At 52.4% G+C, this 18,240-nt stretch overlaps 1 protein-coding gene across 1 annotated transcript in view; it reads right to left on the bottom strand.

Moving 5' to 3' along the window:
• Positions 1 to 6,854: 6,854 nt before the first annotated feature.
• Positions 6,855 to 18,240, bottom strand: part of LOC116943370 (serine/threonine-protein phosphatase 2A 56 kDa regulatory subunit gamma isoform-like) — a 40,362-nt gene continuing 28,976 nt past the window's right edge. Inside the window, exons 11-17 of the mRNA XM_032956210.2 lie at positions 17,103 to 17,273; positions 15,612 to 15,739; positions 14,300 to 14,401; positions 13,480 to 13,552; positions 12,426 to 12,542; positions 11,077 to 11,216; positions 6,855 to 8,832 (exon numbers count right to left, since the gene is read on the bottom strand). Coding sequence (XP_032812101.1) covers positions 8,805 to 8,832; positions 11,077 to 11,216; positions 12,426 to 12,542; positions 13,480 to 13,552; positions 14,300 to 14,401; positions 15,612 to 15,739; positions 17,103 to 17,273 — 759 coding nt within the window. The 3' untranslated portion in view covers positions 6,855 to 8,804. The remainder of the gene's footprint in view (positions 8,833 to 11,076; positions 11,217 to 12,425; positions 12,543 to 13,479; positions 13,553 to 14,299; positions 14,402 to 15,611; positions 15,740 to 17,102; positions 17,274 to 18,240) is intronic.

The following is an 18,240-nucleotide window of genomic DNA, read 5'->3' as shown; positions in this document are numbered from 1 at the left end:
CTGCCCCCTCCTCCCACTCACTGCCCTCTCCACCCACTCACTGCCCTCTCCACCCACTGCCCCCTCCTCCCTCTACCTGCCCCCTTCCTCCCACCCACTGCCCCCTCCTCCCATCCACCCACCCACTGCCCCCTCCACCCACGCACTACCCCCTCCTCCCACCCACTGCCCCCTCCACCCACCCACTGCCCCCTCCACCCACCCACTGCCCCCTCCTCCCACCCACCCACCCACTGCCCCTCCTCCCACCCACTGCCCCTTCTCCTACCCACTCACTGCCCCCTCCACCCACCCACTGCCCCCTCCTCCCACCCACTGCCCCCTCCTCCCACCCACCCACCCACTGCTCCCTCCTCCCACCCACTGTCCCCTCCACCCCTCCACCCACTGCCCCCTCCTCCCACCCACTGCCCTCTCCTCCACTGCCCCCTCCTCCCACTCACTGCCCCCTCCACCCACTCACTGCCCCCTCCACCCACCCACTGCCCCCTCCACCCATCCACCCACTGCCCCCTCCTCCCACCCACTGCCCCCTCCACCCACCCACTGCCCCCTCGCCCCCACACTGAAGATTTCCCCCCGCCCCAGTTGCGCACTGCGCATTCACGAAACCCCGCAGCACCGCCAGCCGCGCAGAAGCAAAAACTTCCCGATGGCATTGCGTCATTGTAAAACGTTGCTCTTCGTCTGCAGCGCGTTCCAGCCGCCCAGGTCTGCGTGACGCGAGGCAAATGCAGTTCCCGTTGGAACATCGATTTAACGTTGCGCGCCCGCTCACGTTTGTTATTCTCGTTCACCATCGGCAACTTGGCTCTTGAGTTGCCTTGCCCCCGTGACTTCGCCGCCTCCTCCGCATTGCAGCAGCGCGCCCCACGCAGTGGCGGGCGGCGCAGCGGATCGAGGGGCAGCCGCGGCAGAGGCGTGGATCAGTGCCCCGGCGCGCTGCCTTCCGTCTCCGGAGACCTCCGCTTGGTGCTGCTGTGAAGCGAGCGCCCATTAAGGGTCGTGGCACGACACTATTGAGGACGTGGGTCTGTTGCTCCACACGCGGCACCGACGACTCGACGCCAGGCCCAATGCGGGTCGGCAACCTGCGGCTCTGGAGCTCTTGAAATTCTAAAATATATAAATATATAGTGTCTTCTTGTTATTTTGGTTGCCGACCCCTGACTATGGGAGTCCAGTTCACCATGGAAGTCCAGTTCACCATGGGAGTCCAGTTTACCATCGGAGTCCAGTTCACCATGGGAGTCCAGTTTACCATGGGAGTCCAGTCTACCATGGGAGTCCAGTTTACCATGGAGTCCAGTTTACCATGGAAGTATAGTTTACCATGGGAGTCCAGTTCACCATGGGAGTCCAGTTTACCATGGAAGTATAGTTTACCATGGGAGTCCAGTTCACCATGGGAGTCCAGTTTACCATGGAAGTATAGTTTACCATGGGAGTCCAGTTCACCATGGGAGTCCAGTTTACCATGGAAGTATAGTTTACCATGGGAGTCCAGTTCACCATGGGCAGGGGTCCGCAACCTGCGGCTCTAAGGACTGCTTCGTGACCGTTATTTATTTGAGGACCACCACCGTTTCGTATTCACCACCACCACCACCACCACAGTGCATTGTGGCTCTTGAAGTATTGATTTTTTTTACCGAATTCTAAATTTGTTTTGTTATTTTTGTTGCCGAGCCTCTTGGCCTAGGGGGTGGCCGGGATTCGTTTGGATGCCGCGTGCCGCCACCGGGAGTCAGAAACCAGTCGGAATGGTGCGAGCCACTCGCATCGCCAATCCCGCGTGCACCACACGATGCACTTCGTGGTTTGTAGCGACGTCAAAATCTCAACTCGAGTCCATCTGCTTCACCACTCTGTCGACCTCGTTCCCCGTGCACTCCACCGTCTCTTTGAGTGTGCACAGAAGCTTCCTTGCAGCACCCTTCGTCGCAGGTCGCCAAACTATTCACCCCAGGAGGTTGTTCCCTGGTCAAAAACTGTCCGAGCCGAGTCTGCCAAGGCTCTGGGCGCCTCGTCCCTGCTCAGGGCTCTGTCGCCACTGCTGTCCCAGGCTCGATCTGGCGCGGGGGGGGAGCTGAGCAAACTAAAATAACAAGTGCCAATGCGCGTGAATACGAGACGGTGATTGTCCTTGACTAAACAACGGTCACAAAAGCGATCCATAAAGAGCCGCAAGTTACCGACCCCTGTTCTCGCGTTCTATTCTCAAGAGATCGACCACCATTTGACAATTAGAGAATCACCTCGTGGCCGTTCCTCTTTTGGCACCTTCCATCGACTCGGCTCAGCTCGACTCTGCCAATACAGGTCAAGTCGCCCCATCATGCGCCGGCTTCTCGCCGAAAATCCTTCCCCCCTGCTCCATCTCACCCGGCCACCGCCCCCCATCCCACCCCCCAGTGACGGAGCCAGGATCTTCAGGTAGGGGGAGGGGAAACCCCTCCAGCAATGAAAAATTATAGTTGTTAGTAAGTAAAGAGTTAGTAAGCAAGGAGTTGTTAGTAAGCAAGGACTTGTCAGTAAGTAAGGAGTTGTTAGTAAGGAGGTAGTAAGGAGTTGTTAGTAAGGAGTTGCTAGTAAGGACTTGTTAGTAAGGAGTTAGTAAGTAAGGAGTTGTTTGTAAGGAGTTGTTAGTGAGTAAGGAGTTGTTAGTAAGTAAGGAGTTGTTAGTAAGGAGTTGGTGAGTAAGGAGTTGTTAGTAAGGAGTTGTTAGTAGGCAAGGACCTGTCCCTTCATTTTTATTCGACGCGCGTGCGGCGATGTCGCAGCCATCGATCCAGGGTCGAATTGCGAACCGCGTTGTGTGATCGCCATCGCGCTCGCTGAAGGTGTCGATGCCTTCAGGGAAGTAGTGTACTGTACATGCAACTGCACACAATTCTGTGAGTCGCTTATAACTGCTTTGCCGTTACTTATTGCCAATCATGGACTCAGACTATTGTCCTATCATCTCATAGAGTCCCTGGCACGTAATAATATGCTACACAGTGGCAGTGGGGGTCGCAAAATGGCAATTTATTACTAATAAACCCCAATGATCCGATCGAAATTAGGGATTTCGATCGGATAATGGGGGAGGGGGGGCACGTGCCACCCTCCAATGGCTCCGCCAGTGCCCCCCACTGCTCTCCCCACCCAGCCGCCGCAACTCCAACCCGCTCCACGTCCACGAGCGCCTAGTCCACGCACCCGCAATGATACAACGGGGAGTTCAGACGTCGACAACAATGACGTTCACGTGTTTATTGCAAATATTAAAACTGGCGTCCCCCTCCAACCCCCCGTGCTAAGAGCGGACAATCTGATCGCTTCCAAAACAACACGTGGGTTGTATTATTATTCAACTGTTATTCATATACAAGCCTTCAAACTTTCATTTTACACACACGGAAACGTCTTTATTCATCATCACCACGACCGTTATTGTTGTTATTATGCGCCGAATAAGTTTACATCACGCGTGAAAAGGTTTTTTTGCCGCTTAACAGCACCCTTGTATTATTATGTAGCGTGTTAGAACAGACGTGCACGTAACCCGTCACACACACGCCGCCCTGTGTATAATATGCACATGTACACACACACACGCGCGCACACAGAATCGCGTCTCAGCACCGAGGCTAAACGAGGGCTGCCTTGGGGCAGGCCTCGGGACCAGGGGGACAGTCGCCGGAGTGGTGAGGATCGCGAGAAAGTCTTCACCGCACACAGTTCCATTGCTATTCCTTTGAAACGTCACCGCCAAATCGTCCCCACAATTGTGCTGCTACTGCTGCAACAGCACAGCGGGGTCACGAGGCAGAGGCATCGAGAACGGAATCCACGCCACCAGCGGAGGGCCCTGGAAGACTGTGGCCACTGCAGCCACTGCAGCAGCAGTAGAAGCGAAATGTGCCAACAACCAAACGTGAACACATTCGCCGTTGAACCCACTGTGGCCTTTATGAAACATATACAACAGGCGACGTTTCGGGCAATGGCCCCTATTTCATACACAGAGGCCAGAGTGATGATATCTATGTACGTTAAACTTCTTTCGCAGTGTACGTAGCCAACCGCGCTAAATCGGAGACCGAGTGGATAAGATGAGTTGTAGACGGGCTTGCACAACACAGCCTGTCACTTGGGCTGGCCTCTCTTACTCGACACGAGGCGGCGAGCCTGCCTGCCTGCCTTCCCTCCCTCCTCCTCCTCCGCTCGGAACGAACGGGCACGGCACATCAATCCCATCGCACGCGTGCGCGTGATGGGATTCTCCGAGCGATGGGATTCTCCGGACAGGGGCGGGCCACGGCGAGAGGTTGAATTGGGCGACGATTAGGTGACGGCACCTGGGAACCCGGTTGACATCACGGGCGAGCGGCTCGGACAGACACCGAGATTCAAAGTCGGATTGTCGGTGGCGCTGGCTCCCTGCTGCGGCACGGCGATCCGCGCAGAGCCACTCAGGCGGCAACGACCGTCACACCAAATTAACACACCGGAACACAAACCAACAACATCGTTTTGCTCAATCTCAACGCTCGGGATTGTTCGTTCTTGAGAGCCGATTGGTTCAAAGCGGGCCACGGTGACACAGTTCACGCCCCTACACCTTTTCCCACACACACACGCGCAAAATAATATACCCGCAACCATGGCAGCGGCGTTTGGGTGTGCGCAGCAGATTTCCCTGCCCTACAATTAACCACAAATTGCGCATCTCTTGACGAGGGCATACGACTATCGGTGACAGCAAGTGCCCCGTGTCCTGTGTAATGTGCCACCGTTGTAAATGTCACGGGAAATGACGATGTCAATGATGGCGATGGGATGATTGACGTGGTCACGAGATGAGCGATACCAGTGAGAAATCAGCCACCATCAATGCCACCAAATTCGGGCACTTTTTTGCCTCATTTACTTAATTTAAAAAAATGTGTAACCACCTCAATAACAACTTTCACGCCGTCAATTGTATAGATCAGGGTGATTCATCACCGGGAAGATGTGGAAGTTGCACAGATTCAATCGGTTGAAATAAAATTATGCTCGTTTTTGTTTTCCCCCTTCCTCACCTAAGCTTCGAACGCATGGAAGGCGAGGTTTATCCACACGGCAAGAGCCGCATACTCAGTGGCCGCCTCTTCCCTTTGAAGTCAAGATATGAGAGGTGGCTGAAGAGTTTGCAGCTCAAGTTCTATGGAATAGGAGCCACAACCTGATATATGTAAGCTTTCTAAACCAAGCATTGTATTTTACCAGGTAAGGCCCCCACTGAGCGATGTAGCTCTTTTTCAGAAGCGACCTGGCCACAATTGATAGCTCAACGAAGTGGCTTATCGGGGGAAATTTATAGCAGCTAAATACTCGAAACGCATGTTTCCAAATGTGGAGGGAAAAACCGGAGGGACCCAGGGATAGATCTACGCGACGACGGGCAGAAGATGCAAACTCCAAATAATACAGGCGTCAAGGGTCGGGATCGAACCCACGACCTCCTGAACACCAGGCGAGGAAGTTCACATCTCGCCACCGCGCCATCTCGCCACTTTACATGAGTGAAATTTAGTAGGCATGTTGAGCAAGGGCTTGGAAATTATCGCAAGAATGAGTGCTCATTTCAAAGAACATTTAAAAGTAGCCGACCAACAGAAGCTCAGCCTGACACTATGCCGGGGAGGCAAGTGCTGTTAAGCGAGCACCAGGTAAAGCTAACACCCCGCACGAGGAGCATGGCGAGGCCAGAATCACACACGCCACGTCGGCCTTTGACCACACCACCACCGCAATTGGCGCTACTTCTTTTAGGCCGGATCCACTTGGTTGCAGACCCAGGCCAGGCTCGGTGACCACTTGCAGACTGTGTGCGCCGTAAACATGGAATTGGACCCAGGTTGCCCAGACTGCAGCACGATGTGCTTGCTTTGTAACCACATGACAACACCAAAATATGCACCCTTTTCCCACACAGCCTGTACAGCGAGTAGTGCTGTTAAGCGAGCGCCTATTAAGGCCATCGCGCACCACACAAATCGGCGGGGCGGCCAGGACAAGTGCCATCCACCTTTCGTCTCTCCAATGCCGGGGTGTTCAAGTACCGCACTGGAAAAAAAACTCACCAGGCTGAGTCCACCTAGGGGGGAGGGCTAAAAATCGCGTTCAAGATGACATTTGCGGGCGGCGTTGCGCATCACGGTCGAGAATAGAACCCAGGCCCACCGTGCGCGATTCGCTGCACCATCGGCCAGTGTCGACAATGCGAGCTCATGCGCTCACTCACGCGCTCGCACTTACGTGGATGCGCGCAGACACCAAGACTGAAGTCCACAGGTGGACCGTGGGGCAGATTGATGCACGGCTACAAGCCCCCCCCCCCCGCCGAGAGGGGCCCGTTATCGTGGTGCGGGGGGAGACCGGGGGAGGGAATCGGATCAATACGGCAATGGGAGTGTATCTGGCCGCCTGGCACCGGGGTTAGAATGCTCTATGTTATAAGTGGAACGCGGCGGGAGTTCAAGTCCCAGCGAAAAGCCGACTCGGCCCGTCGCGTCTTCTGACGTCAACAATTAAGCGAGCCCCACTTTGCGGGAAGACACGAGTGGTCATCGTGTGGAGAGACGCGGCTACTGCCGTGGGAACGCTGAATTTCCACCGCTGGCTCAGGTTCGCTCAGAAGGAGCATGGTCCACCTGCGTTGCTCGTTTGGGAGCCATGGAGACGAAACACTTCCCACGCGACGTTCCGGGGGTGGGCACCTCCTCGTGGGTGGTGGAGGCAGCGTGGGGCGAAGGGAATGGCTCACCTAGGAGGGGGCGCGGTGTGCTGGCCGGCTCGGATGCAGTGGTTACAGTCAAGTAGAGAATTTAGTTTCACGTTTATTAAGTTATTACTATATTTGTTTCATTGTCCCACAAAACATTGATTCATCGATTATATACCAATTGTGCTTTTGGTGTCGGAGGCACATGGCAAAACATTATTTTGTGTTTTTAATCCATTTTTAAGATTCCCATACGGACAGCGGCCGAACGTCTCGATGCAGAACAACACAGTCCACGACACGCCCTAGCCCGCAACGTCTTCCAAGAGCCTATCTTACACGGCTAACATTGTTTATAACATTGTTTATAATACATTATTGTTACCATATACGTTTTCTTTATACTTCACCTTGTCGAGTGCAACTGCGCTGTATTAACACGGGAACACGGGGGGGGAGGGTGAAGTTTACCGGATGACACACTACCTCGTCATAACTGTAGCCCAGCTGTGAAAAGCCAACGTCGGAGCACTTCGACTCGCAGGCCGAGCGCGATCCAAATCACCGTCACTTTTGTCGGAGACAAAACAAGAGCGGGCACTTTGCGAGTGGGGGCAGGGAGAAGCCAGGCCAACAGGCATCAGCACTGAGCCCAGATACATCTTGGAGGCTGCCTTCATCTGGCTTTGTAAGCCTCGTACGTTAAACGAGCATCCCTGCAAGTGCCTCGGACTGGCTCTACGAGCGCCGGGAACCACCACTAAAGCCCGACGGCAATTAGGGAGCCAGAGACTCTCGGAATTTGACGGCGTAAAATATTGAACGCTTGCGTTCGCAGTCGAAGTCTCGCGTGCGCCGTCACTCCTGCCCCGTCTTGGCTCCGACAGAAATCACGGCCGGATCCCATTGGTCGATGTGAAACCATAACCCGGAACGCAGGGAGAGCTCCGCTGGATCACAACAGGTGCCGCAGACGTGCAGAACACGTCACACAAGTGTCCCGTTGCACTTTTAAATCAACGTATTTATGCAGTCCTGATGTGTTTTTTTTTTCAGTTTGCAAGCCGCATCAGTTTGCAAGCCGTAGGCTTTTCTTTGCATATGAATATTGGAAAATTTCCTTCAGCGCTTTGAAAAATATTTGCAGGGAAATGCCCCACCACTTGGGTCGTGTGGCCAATTCGTGCAGCCTGAAGAACGCCACCCACGAGGGGAGAAAACCTATCTCACTGCAGCAGCACGGACAGCCTGCTGCACGCCTACTTGCTGTACTGCCTACCAAACAGGCAACACCTTTTGCTGCCCCGCATGCAGGCGTCTCATCACGATCATTGTCGTGAGGGCTCCAATCCCTGCGTGATCCACCAATCCTATCTCCGCGCGGCTGCTGTTGCTGGGTTAGAGTTATGCATCAACTTCGTTTCCTCTCTGGTGACATGGAGATTGGAGATTTCTCCGATTTCAGAGCAAATTCGTGAGAGAGCTGCGCGGTGACAGCAAGAGGCCTTCATTGTGTAAAATTTCAAGTCTAGGCTTTTTCGACGATCGCATATCAAGTCACAGTCCGCCAGAAACCGAGTTGATCAGAATCGCAGTTAACGAATGAAGGGGACGTTCTATATTCTATAACCAGGTTGAGAACATGCCTAGAGATTCACCATCTCTTCACAAAGGGTGGGGGGGGGGGATCCGAGGCAGCGATTTCGCAACGCAATGACCGACGCGACGACGACACCGCGGACGGACGGCCTTGCGCGAGCGCGTTCCCCGCCGGCCGTTGTTGACTTCTCACGGTCGAGTCGAAGTGAATTTTGCAAGGGAAAAATACCGTAGCCCGGAAGCCAGGTCCCCGCTGTGAAAGCGGGGCGTGAAAGAGACCGGCATCGTCATCGTTGCCCCTGCCGCCGCCGTTGTGTGCGGTGTCAAAAGCCAAATCACGTGACATTTCGGAGGAAAACTAAAAAACTGGCTGCAGAAACCCAAGTAACCATTTGGGGCAGACGCAACGCACCAACGGGCAGCTCTTATCTTGCAGGTGTGCGAGCGCCTAGGCAGTGTGTCCAAGGGCTGAGGCTCTGTCGATGACACAATAAGAGAATTGCATGGTTAGTCGGCGCTCTTTCAACATAGCGGGATCAAGGCAGCGACGCAAGTGTTTGGTCGCCTCACCAGCCTGGCCTTCTTATTCAAGAAGCTTCACATGTGCGTCGGATGACCTCGGATGCAAAGCCGAGTTAGGTGTACGTGGAATGGACGATATGTTTCCCTGTACGGTACTGTAAAAAACTTAGAAACTAAACTAATTTTATTTTAGCAGGTAAGGTCCACTGAGCTATGTAGCTTTTTCAGAAGCGACCTGGCCACAATTGATAGCTCAATGAAGTGGATCATTGTGTGGATATGTAGAGCAGCCAAAAACCTCTAAAGGCGTGATGTTGATTCCGAATGTGGAGCGAAAAACCTCAGGACCCGAGGAAAAATCCACGCGACCACGGGGAGAAAACATGCAAACTCCAAATATACAGCAGGCGTCAGGGTCGGGATCAAAACCACGACCTCCTGTATACCACGCGAGGTAGTTAACATCTCACCACCGTGGCATCCTGTTGCACAGACTTTCCTTGCAAATGAGACCGTTCATATATATCTATCAATGAGCTGTCACCCAGAAAATATAATTAGCAATGAAATTAACTGAAGTTAATGGTGGGCAAGACTCAACGCAAAGCGATTTTCTGCTGAAATGACGATGGAGACGGTACTGATCTATTTACAGCCCTGTGGCAGTGGTGGGCATTCTACATTCTTAAGGCGGGGCCAAATCCATTTTTCAGAAAACCACGATTGACTTCCCACGAAAGTGGTACTATTTTATCAGCCCTCGGATGGATGATGTGCCGAGTCGATGCCAGACCAGGATATTAACTCGCAAACCTTCCAATTGCGAGCCATTCGCTCTTTGGCCGAGCCACTTGGCTCTCTACAGTGCCTTGCTGACACACCTCCAATTAGCATGGTCGGATACGTACGGTGCAAAATAATTTCAACATACATCAACACACACGCAGAAAGCAGCATTCTGCGCAAAGCAGAAGATATCAAAAATGTCCTCGGGTCAACCAGGCAAGGACTCTCTGAGAGTCATGATGTCTTGTACGACAGAGAATGCCAATGGCAAACCATGCAGATTACTTCCTTCGTCATCAACACAGCCCTCTGCAGTGATAATAATAATTTAAACTTGGAACGTGCCGCACAGTATTTGCTCACTGTCGAAGAGAAAAAAAACGAATCGCAGGCGCTAAAGATGAACCACAGCCGAGCAGAACGACAGCAGCAGGCAGGCAGTGGTGAGCCGGCGCCTAATCTCCCCCCCAAGCTCTGGGGTCCTCCAGGAAGTCGTTAGAATGCCGCCACCATAGAGGCGCTAATCGCAGTGCGCCAGTCGTGCGGCTGTGCGAATTTCGGCTCAATATTCTCATTTACAAAACTTCGAAATCGTGTCGGACAGCCCAGGGTGCAGGGCCTTGGCATGGCTTCCGACATCTGATGGGACTGGCAGCATGCCAGGTGACTTGGCCACAAGTGCAGCCTTGACACGCACGTTCAAAACAACAGCCACCCTGAGCTGGGCTGCATTTTCCTCTGCAGACAACCTATCAAATAATCCTCACCTTGATCGCCCACGTCACCGTTATTTGTACAGTATTCCCTCGTTATGCGCAGACATGCTATCCACGATTTTGCCTATCTGCAAATCGCCTTGACTGCATCGAAAGAAAGTGATGAGAGAGAATGTGATGTGAGAAAGTAATCAGATAAAGTGATGATGGGGTAAGTTCATTTATAAACTATTATTCAATACTTTCATATTTATTTACTTTATGTTTAAAACCAATTTTTTTTGTGATGATCATTTTAATCGATTTCATAGTTTATTAATTTCAGGCAACTCATTCACGAGCATCTCCAGAACGTATCCCACGCACGTAACGAGGGACTACTGTAGCCGTTAATTGCGCGCATGACTGAAACTGGCCACCCCTTGTTTTAATGCTCCCTTCCCTGCCCCCACTATACTATCGTGTTTTTGTACTGCTTGTTGTTGTAACGTTCTTACCCGCCCCTATTGGACATATGTAAAAAAAAGGTTTATAGCTCATCAGATTCTTCCAGTATAAATCGCCCGATTCTGAATTCCTTGCATCAGAACCTACTTCCTTCCCCCCCCCCCCGTCGTCCCCCAAACTCCCCACCCTCCCTCCGCCAACCCCTCCCTACTCTAGCATACCCCCCCCCCCCCGCCGTACCCCCCTCACATAGTCTCGGGCGAGGTGGAGAGGTACTCCTCAGCCCGCCGGTGCGCCTCCAGCGCCTTCATCGTGTACACGTCCTGGGGCAGCTCCGACTTGCGGCGCAGGAGAACCTTCTTCACCTCGGGCTTGGGTGGCTGAACGCACTGCGGATGGCGGTGGCGGCGAGAGGAGGGAGGAGGAGGCGCGAACAGGGCGGAGCAACGTGTGAATTGTCGCGACGCAGCCCAAGGTGCTCTCCGTCGTCGGCGACGCCAGGCGATTGACAGAAATAAAATCATCACCAACGTCGTCATCGCCGCGACGAGCGCGGCCGTCAGCGTTACGTGCGTCGTTACGTTTCCGTGGTATTGCCAGCATCGTTGGTGTCACCATCAACCGCGTCATACATAGTCATCAACAAAATAATCATCATCAGCAGCATGATTTTTACGTGCGTTACCTTACTACAGTATCAGCCAGCCACTGTTATCAGAAATGCCATAGCCAGCGCTGCCATAAGCATCAATTTACTTTCCAACAGTGCCTCGATTGTCGGCATGCGCACGTGTGGGTTCATGTGTATACACATCACCGTTACACATGCGTACACGTGGAGCCTTTGAGCTAATTGGTCTGCAAGCACTCGGCACACAGACAGCAGATGAGGACAACTGCTTCAGCGAGTTTGTAAATCCACTTCAAAGGCTCTCATCGTGGCCAAATTCTGAACATCCACGGAGCAAGAACTCACACTGTCATCATCGTTAAGCATTTTATCTGTCGATTTGCAATCTGTACATTCAGGCTGGCCTGCCTGTGCTCAATCCTGCATTGTGTAAGCAGCTCACAGATCCTCTGGCAGGCAAAGTTGCCTTGATTGTGACACGTAGCCTACATGCCCAACCACCGCATGCCCAGGCAGCTGTTAGTTTCCCATAACAACGCTTTCACATGGCCTCACAGTGCACCTCGCCTGCCACAAGTGCTGCAGTTACTTTACCGTCACTCAGTGGTGAAGATCGGTGGTTGTTGTTGTGTGCATGTACAATCTTCTGGGAGGTAGTAGTGTAGTGTTTTGTAGCACACTGTGCTACGGATCCGACTACTTAAGCTAAATGTTCACAGGCAACATCAATGATGAATACCTAACTCGGTTCTGGGCCTCTCCTAAGATGACTCATAATCAAACGAGTACCTAGGTTGTAAACTTCAGCACTGGGGAGACAAAGGCGACTCTGTGTGGTGCCAGCCACCCCATTCCCTCGTGCACCGTCCCTGACCCCAACAGACTGAGGGGCTAAATGGAGGATCTTTGTCTAATTTGTGCGTGCGAGTTAGTGCACGCTAGTCCATTCATGCGAGTCTGTGCCCACCTGCATGGCCTCCGTCTCCATCGACTTCTTGAGCTGGATGATGTCCTCGGCGGAGGGCGTGTCCGTCTCCATGGAGACCACGGCGCCGTTCAGGTCCTGCTGCAGGCGCGTCTGGTACTGAACGAGTGCTCGCCGCGGCAACGAGAGGAATAGGGCGGGAGAGCTCGTCAGCGAGTGAAGAGAGTTCGAATTGTAGCAAGATAAGAGGTGGTCGGGCGGCTCAAGGGGCTAACGCTGCATCTGAGCAGATGCTGCGTTCCACCCGGGGAAGGCGGCCCGCGGCTAAACCGCGTTCTCAGGTCCAGTGGAGTTGGTGGTCTCAGCCCGGTCACCAATTAACCACCGCATTCCACGTGGTTTTTTAAATGTTGCTTCGTTTGATCTTCTTGCAGTCAGGTATCTTTGTGGGGGGCACGCAAAAGTGAGGCACCAACCGGGGTGAATGAGAAGTCGACTGAAGTGACGTCAGTCGCAGTTCTGCGATGTCGTTTGTTGGGGGATGTCTCCGACACGGTGTGATGTCACGCCGCTGGCTACGAGAGTTTAACGTGGAAATGCCTTCGTCTTGCGACGCCATGCCAAGGGCACGAATGGAATGTTTGAATAAAGTTGGCGGGTTACCTTTGTAGCTGGAGTGGGGACCTTTGCATCTAGCATGCCACCTGCCTAGTTAATGTGTTGCTTGTGTAAGCCTTGCTTTAATCCTCCCTCCCCCGTGCCTGATGTGTAATAAACGTAGCTAGGCTAGCATGTTACCCATGTCACTAATATTCACTTCAATTTGTAACAGGTCGCACGTATACGCTTTGTCTGCCGAGCGTCACGTGATCACAACTGATACACGAGTGCTTTGATATACGAGTGCTTTGGATTACAAACACGTTTCGGGAACGAATTATGCTCGCAATCCAAGGTTTTACTGTACCCTGAAAGAATAGGCTCGTGCGTGGGGGAAACACCATCCCATACAGACGGAACAGGCGCCAGGGCCCACATATTGCTGTACCGCCTTCAGCGGCGACCACCACTGCCCGGCTAGGGTGTGAGACCTCACCTGTGGGTTTGTCTTTGCAAGAGACTCAATCTTTGTCCACGCCTCATCGCGGTCTTTTAACTTTAGTTTTTCCCTGTGAAAAGACGATGGCTGAAACCACACATCTCACACACACACACAAAAGGAGGCACGCAAACCCCACCTGGCACCATGGACATTACTCAACCAGGTGGCGGCAGCAACATGAGATTGGTCGTCATCGCTGTGAGACGCACGCACGGACGCTCAGGGATATCACAAGCTGGAGCGACAAATGCTGATCATCAGTTACTATCTCCCTGATAAAGCGAGCAATGCAGTGGCACTCATCTCTGAAGGAGGCCCCGAGGCAGGTCCGCAAATTCCACATTCTCATGGTGGGGCACAGTCTCCGTGAAGGACGATCCCTGGCGATTTCCCCACTTGGTTGTGCTCATTTCACCCGATCCCGAAAAGGACGATGTGCCGAGTCAGCCCCTTGACGAGGATTTGACCTCGCAACCTCCCGATTATGGAATTATTTTGATAATGCTGCGGTGGTAGTGGTGCACAAGCAACAAATAACAAAAACGAATCTGAACATTTGTCAATAACACTGTGACCTTAAAATGAAAAAGATATATAAATTGATGACAATTTGGGCAATGGTCCCACTTCATAGCACATGTTGTGCTGTGAAGGGCCACTGCCCTATAGTCACTTATTAGAAATTTTTCCTTATCAGACCACGGTGTTTTATTGGCGAATGTGTTGTTGAGTTGTTTGTTGATGCAGCATGCGTAGCACCGAGTTGCCGTGACTCACGCACACGAGTGGACACACACACACAGGAGTTGCTTACTGCTGCCTCTCTGCCTTGTATTGCTGTGTACAGTCGTCAAAGAGCTTCTGGTTCATCTCCATGAAGAGCTTCAGTGCGTTATAGATGAGCCCGTGAATGGTCCTGCAGCGCAGGGAGCATAAGTCACACAATAATTTGAGTGTGTGGGAGAGTAACAGTGTGTGTGCGGGTAAAGTGGGCGAGCGAGTGACTGGGTGGAAGACCGAGTGGGTGGAGGGGTAAATGGGCGAGTGCCAAAGAGGTTAGTGGCCGTGTGTACGAGTGGGTGGGTGTGCGAGCAGTAGGTGGGCAAGCGAGTTGCAGAGTCAGCGGGAAAATGCGTGCATGGTTGGGTAAGGGAGTGAGTGAATGGGTGAGTGAATAAGTAGGTGAATATGTTGTTGGATGAGTGAGCAAGCGGGTTGCTGGGAGGTGGACGAGTGCTGTAATCAGTATAAGTGCATGATTCATACTGGCAATTGATTCGTTGGGAGGTAGAGACGCTAGGAGCGTGTTACATTGACAGCATTTGTTCATTTGCATTACCTACAATTTTTCATTTTAAATTAAATTAATAACTTACTGAGTAAGGCATCTCATCAACATCCGCATATAAATTTGCATTTAATCCCATTTATTCTCGTTTGTTTTGTTCTGAACCAGTTTCCCAGTCATGACTGATTCAATCAGACGATGCCCTAGAGTGGTCTCAACGTTACAGGATCTCGTCAGCGCAGTGCAGTCCCTTGAACCAATGCTATAGAGCGGCTTAAGCTGTTGGTGACAGCCCTGAACCATGGGGGGCCACCAAAAAGTAGCGTTTATCAGAGTAGGGGTTGTTGTTAACAAAATAATAAGCGATGAGGGTAAACAGGTAAATTACCTTTAAAGGCCAGGATGCGTTCATCTGATTTACGGTCTTAAGCCAGTGGTGGAATTTCCACGTTCTTATAACAGGTCCATATTCTTACGACAACCACTCAGGACTTTCAACAGAGGTGAGCCCATTTTATTGACCCTAGGGGAACGATAGGCGAAGTCAGGGGCGGCGACCTTTGGCTCCGGAGCCGCATGCGGCCTTTCGAGGACCGCTTCGTGACTAATTTATTAAGAACCCAGTGTGGCTCTTGAGTATTTTTTACCGAATTTGAAAAAAAAAATTGCTCTTCTTGTCATTTTGGTTGCTGACCCCCTGGGCTAAGTCAACCCCCCCAAGCCAGATTGGAACTCGCAATCTTTGAAACTGTGAGTCGGGGGCTCCGAGCAGACGAGCGTGTGGACACCCCCGCATGGATGGTGGCGGTGGCAGCAGCGGCGGCGGACTCTGCCTCACTTGTTCCAGTGGCTCTTGGAGTTGCGGTAGAGCGACGGGAACATTACGGGCAGGATCTTGGCGGCGTTGTCGCTCACGAGGCTCATGATGTACTCGTTGTTCCAGTAGTAGAGAGCGCGCTCCGCCACCTGCGCCAGCCCAGCACCACACTCAGCGGATCATTCAGTTTCTCCACGAAGAACACATCCCAATATTTTGGAATAAACTATAAACTATTTTTTTTATTTTACCAGGTAAGGCTGACTGAGCTATATAGCTCTTTTTCAGTAGCGACCTGGCTATCACAAATGAAAGCTCAACGAAGTGGCTTATCATGTGGAAATGTATAGCAGCCAAATACTCTCAACGTATGTTTCTAAATGTAGAGGGAAAAACCGGAAGGACCGGGAGAAAAATCCACACCACCATTGGGAGAACGTGCAAACTCCAAATATACAGGTGGCAGGGTCAGGATCGAAACTACAACCTCCTACATACCAAGCCACCATGGTGCCCCAACTTAAAATATTTCACGCTCGCATCGCCTGCACGTGTCCCTGCGACACGCTACCAGGCACGAAGACAGACCTACCCACGCACCCCCCCGTACCGCCAGCAACAGTCGCCTCACTCCACTAAACGGTGGTGAGGCCATCACGTGAAGTGCAACAGGCTCGCTGGCGGGTGACAAAACAGACCCAGGTGTAAAGCGTTGACCGAGATGACTGGAAGATGCACATGCACAAATGAAGCAAAGATCCCCCACCATATACAGCTTTTTTTTTTTACAGACTGTTGAGGCAAGTGATGTTCGTGACCACCTAAAAAAGGCTCGCACGGCACACGAGGAGATTGGTGGCCAACACCACGTCCGGCAACCTTCGTCCCCCAAGTGATGCTGACACACCACACCGGGTACTCATGTAAAGGGCGAGTCGATGTTGTCCATAAACGGACATCAAACTTGGGTCGCCAGGTTCGTAGAGCAGTGCGCTAACCACTTTGCCACTTACAAATACTCACACACAGACATACAGATTACACACAAGTCCACCCGCACACACCCATACATACACACACTCACAAAAATCGCCATTCACTACTAAGTGGCGGTGACATCACCACGACGTTTGTACCAGGTCTGTGCGTACTTTAAGGCCACGCGAGGTGGCAGGGGGTCACGGGACAAACCGAAGTGCCATGGGTTGAATGACTGAGATGACTGGGAGATGCACCACTGGTGCCCTCTACTGTGCCAACCTGCTGTGTTTTAGAAACCTGCCGCTCTGCTCATTGTTGTGAGCATTGCTCTTCAGCCCTCTGCTGATGTTGGAGGGAGACTGCCTCCAACGGCTCAGTAACGTCCTTCATGAGCCTCCACCACAGAGACCGATCTTAACACCGCTGGTACCAGTCATCGATCAGCAAGTCCACACACCCAAGCACACCCACGCATGCACACACACCCATACATGCACGCACACCCACACACACACGCCCAAGCACGCTCACCTGGAAGTGAGGGCTGGACACGCACTTGGCGAGCTGCCTGAAGAGCGGCTCCATGACCTTGACGAACTCGGCCGGCTCAATGACGTCGAGAATCTCCTCGAGCTCGTTGAGAAACATCACCTCCTTGGGGCTGTGAGTCTTGGGCCAGAACTTCATGAGCGCCATCACCACCTCGCAGACGCACAAGCGCACACACACACACACGCAATCGCGCGATCACGCACACGGCGAGCACACACGACTAGCGAGAGGATGGGAGAGAGTGACGGAGAGAGCGGGGGAGATACGGGAAAGGAGAAGGGATATTACAAATGGGTGAGTGGAGAGATGGGAAGTCAGAGGCGGAGAGAAACAGAGAGGGTCGAATTAGGGAGAGGTAGACAAAAATGAAGAGAGGGAGAGGCAGGAGCAGAGAGACAGAAAGGGGTGGAAAGGCAGAAAAATCAGAGAGATGCAGATAGAGAATGACAGACCCAGAGAAAGGGAGGACAGAGAGAAAAAGGGGCGGAGGAGAGAATGAGAAACCTTAGATTTACGGACCATAAAAACCTTACGGTGAACAGTGATCCTACCGTTGCCACTACTCTGAACGCTCACGTCTCCCTGAAGACTTATTCCCACCTATCTTGGATTCTCCTCAGCCCTCTGGGACACCACCTGCCCTCCCCCTCCACGAGCGGAACATCAATGGTTGAAGTCGAGAAGTAATGGAAGAAATCTGGTATAGAAATTAACTACCTCGTGTGGAAGGCTCAGGCTCATCAGCGTGGCTTTGTGAAAATTTGTATTGCTGCCCTAATTGCTGATGCTGCTGTACACCTCAAATCTTTTTTCCAGCATTGCTAAGTTCCCTCCTGTGTCCAAAGATCCCAGCAGGGCTCCCGCCACTCCTGATGTCAGGTGTCAAATCCTCTCCTATCCCTCCGAAAAGTGGAAAAATTTAGGAATGCTGCTTATTGTTCCACCATCCGCCCCACCTTCCATCAATATCTCCCAGCCCGTCACCACGAGTAACATCGCAACCACCGTCTCTCTCATCTACAATTCGTCTTCCCTTGACGCTCCGCTCGTCGAGCTCATCCCTCGCAGTGTACCCACGCCTAACCCCGCACATCACCAGGAGTCGCCTATGTCTCCT

Source organism: Petromyzon marinus, chromosome 17 (assembly GCF_048934315.1).
Source record: "Petromyzon marinus isolate PM22_M1 ecotype Great Lakes invasive population chromosome 17, UKy_Petmar_22M1.pri1.0, whole genome shotgun sequence".
NCBI lineage: Eukaryota > Metazoa > Chordata > Hyperoartia > Petromyzontiformes > Petromyzontidae > Petromyzon > Petromyzon marinus.
Note: the sequence above shows the minus strand (reverse complement) of the source record. Positions and strands in the feature narration are given on the sequence as shown.